At 34.0% G+C, this 5,241-nt stretch overlaps 1 protein-coding gene across 5 annotated transcripts; it reads left to right on the top strand.

The window, feature by feature from the left end:
• Window positions 1-4,795, top strand: LOC141708689 (uncharacterized). Of its 5 annotated transcripts, none has more exons than XM_074512436.1 (8): window positions 1-367; window positions 1,411-1,536; window positions 1,959-2,039; window positions 2,822-2,941; window positions 3,035-3,119; window positions 3,811-3,907; window positions 3,989-4,132; window positions 4,381-4,795. In XM_074512436.1, exons 3-8 carry the CDS (start codon window positions 1,981-1,983, stop codon window positions 4,518-4,520), a joined length of 645 nt encoding a protein of 214 aa, XP_074368537.1. In that variant the 5' UTR covers window positions 1-367; window positions 1,411-1,536; window positions 1,959-1,980; the 3' UTR covers window positions 4,521-4,795. The 5 variants fall into 5 exon arrangements, with proteins under 5 accessions (XP_074368537.1, XP_074368541.1, XP_074368538.1 ...); XM_074512440.1 differs by having other exon boundaries at window positions 1,959-2,721; XM_074512437.1 differs by lacking the exon at window positions 1-367 and adding an exon at window positions 596-690.
• Window positions 4,796-5,241: the final 446 nt, after the last annotated feature.

Genomic DNA, 5,241 nt, shown 5'->3' with positions numbered 1-5,241 from the left:
ACAAATTAATTAAAAAAATCTAAACTAAAAACTAAAAACGCTCTCTCTCTCAAACTCTCTCTCCCTCGTCAATCTCTCTCAAACTCTCTCTCCCTCTCCCGTCACCGGTTCTCTCCCACCCAAACTCTCTCTCACTCACCATCTCTCACCATCTCTCTCACTCACCATCTCTATCTCGTCCGTCTCAACCTCTCTCTAAAACACACAAACTGTCTCTCTCTCTCGCTCTCAAACTCTCACCGGAGTCTCGCCGTTGTTTTGTCGTGGTCTCGGTCGTACTCTCTCCGACCTCTCGCCGCTGCTGCAATCTACTCAACCAAAGCAACTGCGCTCACTCTTTGTACTCTCACATTTGTACTCAAATTAGGTTTATTTCTCCTCCTTTTTCATTTTATAAACTTGAATTAACCTGAATGTTAATCATTAATTTAGAATTTCGAAAACCCTGGATTTGAAAATTGTGTGTTTTGTAAATTGAAACCCGAGATTCGAAAATTGGGGTTTTTTAAATCGAAACCCTAATTTATACTAGTTCATGCTCAAAAAAGAAATTGATGTATCTTGCAATGTTTTTGATGCAATCTTTATTTTGTTGACAGAAGTTCCTAATAATGCACGCCATTCTTCTGGCCCCAAATCTACTCGCTCTATTAATTCTGTACCTCCTCAGATGAGCAATATATATGCCAAGTATATCAATCGTGCCTCAGTGCTGCAATATTATTGTTCTAACAATCTTCTTAATTCTTTAAGCCCCCAATTCATACAGTCACCCTAATGAGTACGTTTTATCTTGCATACTTGGACATGCTCAGATGAGCAGTGAGTTTCTACTCTATCAGTATTCAGTACCCCTTTTGTCCTTACTGCAGCTTTTTGTATAGAGATGAAACACATCTAGCCAATGTTTATATTTAAATAAGAACTGCAAACTCTGTGTTAGAAATATAGAAAATGAGTTGACAAACTGAAATTATATAAAAAAGAGCAAAAAAGTCTACATAGAACATTCATCGAAACGTCTTTGAACTATGATTATCTGATCTACTTGTACTTAAATGATTAAACAATGTACGATACAGCGGAATGTACTTGAACATGCCAACTTAAAACCATGTCAACAGCAGGGTCAATGATTATATGAAGGCCAACTATATTTCTAGGTTAGATAAACCCAGTAACTAACATTTAGAACAGTCATTCTCTTAATTAGTAGTTCTAAACTTCATTCAAAGTTGCACTTGATGCACAAGGCTCTCTCATCAGCAGGGTCAATGATTTCAATTTTTCTTCGTGCAATCCGTGTTTGAGTTTTGTACTTCCTGTTACTGCAATTAACTACTCTAATTTCTATTGAAATTTTTATGTGCATCTCAAGAGAATTTTAAAGAACCATTGCTTCTATTGCAGAAAGTCAAAGACAGCTGGAGAGTTATAAACCGTAGAGATATCATACCTACAATCCCGCATTTAATGGGTTATTGCCATGTCGCTCAACCAATATATCTTGCAGCTGGATATATGAAAAGTGCATTGGTAGGTTCTTATATTTAAACTGGTCTTTAATTATTCGTTTTCTCATTCCCAAACCTACTACAAGTCTACAAGAAACCATTATATCCCTTAACTAAGAAGTTAACTGCAGTATGCACTTAAATCGTCAATGAGGAAATCTGCACCAGTAATCAGCTTGCTACATAGAAATAACACAATAATAATGTAGAACTAGGTTTTCTTGTCTCAGAGACAAATGTGCAAAATCTTTAATCTTTCATCCTCTTTTTTCATAATAGTAATACATCAGGCTAGCTTGCTGGAACTTTAGGTTGTTTGTCCATCGAGAAAATAATTAAATCTGCAAGTCTGCCAAGTAAATTTACATTTAGTCTAATATGAATACCAGCCAAGTTAGTCAGCCCAAAGAATTTTTTGCATAATCAACAAACACTATATTTCAGGAAAATTTGGAGCATCTGGAAGATGGTTACGAAGCTGATGTTATTGGCGAGTCAACGCCTGATGCCCTTGTTAATGAATTTGTATGTCTTTTAATTTTAGTTTCTCTCTCGTACGTAACCTCTGTCAATATTTCAGCTTGCTGATTCTATATGCTACATTTACTTTAGTTACTGTGATTGGTGAGAACACATTCTTAACGATATACTAGTGTGCAGATGTCGCATGTATGGTCCAAACAATAGTCAGGGGGGGGATTGCGGATCATGGGATGGGTTTGTGTCTGATCACCAAAGACATATTAACCTGAAATAAATGATCAAAATGACAAATTGCCATGTTTACCTTTATCTCAAGATTGAAAATAGAAACATTTAAGGAGTGCCCAAGCGGTGACAAAGGTGGTCCTAGTGCTACAAGAGGTTTAGAGTTTGGTTTTGGATATCCCTGTACATATTAAACAACTTTATGTGATGTCAGGTGTGTATAACTGTCCGGAACCCTCAACACTTAAAAAGCAAATGCCTTTGTTAATGTGCTCAATTTTATTTTAATGTGTAATTGATTGTGTTCGTGCATTGGAGTTCATTGGGTAATTTCCTTTGGAATTATATCTCTATATATCATCCCTCAGTATTTAAATTTTATCTAGTGCCTCTATAGACAATCTAGTTTGATATTCCTGTTGTTTATCTTGATTGGTGTTATTTATAGGCATATCATGTAATAATATATTTGTTGACTTCATCCAGGATTAATTATGAGGTATTTATTTTGAAAAATTTGATAAAAAGCACATGACTTCTGCTTTAAAACTAAATTGTTTGTAATTAATTGGAGTTAGCCAAATTCCTATCGTATGCAGATTGTTTATCATTTCATGCTGGTTTATTGGTTGTCTATATGGTGACCAAATTCCAGTGAAAGAACTTGCTGAACGTGTTGCTAGTTATGTGCATCTGTGCACACTTTATTGGTGGCTCAGGTTTGTTCAAATATGCAGGGACTTGCTTATTGTATTCCACCTTTTAGTTTTTCTAGTATGCTCTTTTGCACACCTTAAATTATAGTACTGCAGGCCGTTTGGTTGTGGAGTAGTTCTTGGAGGTTATGACAGAGATGGGCCTCAATTGTATATGATAGAACCCTCAGGCGTATCCTATGTGAGTTTTTCAGAGATGTTTGTACCATTCAATTCTCTATCCTTTTTAATGCTTTTATGTAGCTACTGATTATGCTACCTCCACATGTAAAATATAGGCCGCCTAGAAATCTTGTTTTTTTTCTTTATATGTGTCTTACCGTCATTCACTCTCAAAGCACTGTCAATACATTGTTTCATCTGCTCCCCTTTCTTTTTCTTGTTTTCATAGTAAAATTTATAATCTAAACAGTTGTTATGTCAACTGCAAAGTGCTAGTCTATAAATATTTCTTATATTGTTTTTTAATTATAATCTATGTAAATTTCTTAAAACAAATAGTATTTTTATTGTAATAACTTAATATAAAAATATTTGAAACAATTATATAATATGCCTTATTGATTGAGAAACTAAATTCTTGATTCACTTTCTTTTTAATAAAATACAGATTATAAAAAACTTATTTATTTTTGGAAATTAATTATTTATTCAATAATAAGCAGTTGCCACTTTGTAATTTTACGTTAGTTTAAGTAGATTTGTGTTTTAACCAGAAGAATTCCCGTGCCATTATTTTCAGTTCCTGTATTGAAGTAAGTTCATAACATACTTTGTTGTCTATTTGACGTTTAAACACTCCATGACCAAATAAGACAACTCATTTCAGAACAAATGGAATAATAACATTGATCCTCTAATCCCGGTTATAGAAATACATCAACCTTGCTCGTGATAGCTTTTCAAGAACACATCTCGCTTGTGGTAGTAATCTTCAGGAAGCTTGTGTTTCAGGTTCCTCTATCCCAGGTATATAACTCAGGCTGTTGCATAGCTCCAGAATCATCAATATGACTTTAAGTCATTCTTAGGTTTTAAATACTGTGGCAGGTTCTACCAGAAAATCAAAACTTAAGGCTGTAATTACTGGTGTAACTTCTGGTGCTTTCGTTCTTCTGTTACTTGGGGCTATCTTTATGTACCGATCTTATCGTATGCGCACATCTAAACATGATGTGTACGTTGATGTGGAAGGTATTTATGATTTCTCCTCTGTTCCTGTTTTCCATGAGCAATTCAATATATATGGTGGTTAAACATTGAAGGTTATCTATCTACTTCAGTATTCATTAGCCATTATAAAGTTAAACTTTAATGTTTAGGTTAATTTGAACATCTACATTGAGAATGCAAGTTCATAACACACACAGATAGAAATGTTTATGAAACATGAATTCTACTTCACTCCTGTTAATTTATGTGTTAAAAATTTGGTTATGTAGGTTGTATAATGCAGTTTTGGAAACCATGGATGATTATGACCAATTTTCAGTGGCTACAGAAGACTCGCATGTGTTACACCGAGGAGCAACTTGATCAAGTACGTGTTGAAGCTTTCGGATATATCCAAGAGCACATCTGAATAGTTTCCAGTGCTACTTTGGTTTTGGACAAGTTATGTAGATATGAATATTTGATATTATGGTTGTGGACTAGCTAGTGCATGTAGTTATTTAGGAGTTGGTTTTGCGGATTGGTAGATGTTTGTTTTGCGGATTGGTAGATGTTGGTTATCCGGATTGATGATGTCGATTTTACGGATTGATATTTGTTGGATGTATGTTGTGAATGGTATTTATGGCCGGATTGCGGATATTGCAAATGCGCGTGCAATTTTAAAATTTTGTGTTTGCGTATATAGACATTAATTTTATTTATGATGTCTTGAAAAGTAATGTCTATTGGTAACATCCGCATCATATTTTTTTATAAAATCTAAAACTTTTATTAACATCAATTTTTTCATTGCAAAAGCGATGTCTACAAATATAATATACATCACTTCTATAAATAAAAAGATGATGTTGAAAACAGGTATAGACATTAGGCAAAAACGATGTCTAAACAATACATATAACTCAGTTTTAAAATAATAAAGTCGATGTCTTTATACACGTAGACATCGTCTATAACCAATGTCTAAGATGCAATAACACATCGGTATTGTTTTTTAAAAAATGATGTCTTTAAGTCAATAGACATCGCCCAAAAACGATGTCTAATATATCTTGGGACATCAATTCTTTTTTAAAAAAACCCGATGTGTAACAGCTTAAAGACATCGTTTTTAGGCGATGTTTAAG

This window comes from Apium graveolens, chromosome 2 (assembly GCF_009905375.1).
Source record: "Apium graveolens cultivar Ventura chromosome 2, ASM990537v1, whole genome shotgun sequence".
NCBI classification, from domain to species: Eukaryota; Viridiplantae; Streptophyta; class Magnoliopsida; order Apiales; family Apiaceae; genus Apium; species Apium graveolens.
This window is presented reverse-complemented; position numbering and strand designations above follow the sequence as displayed.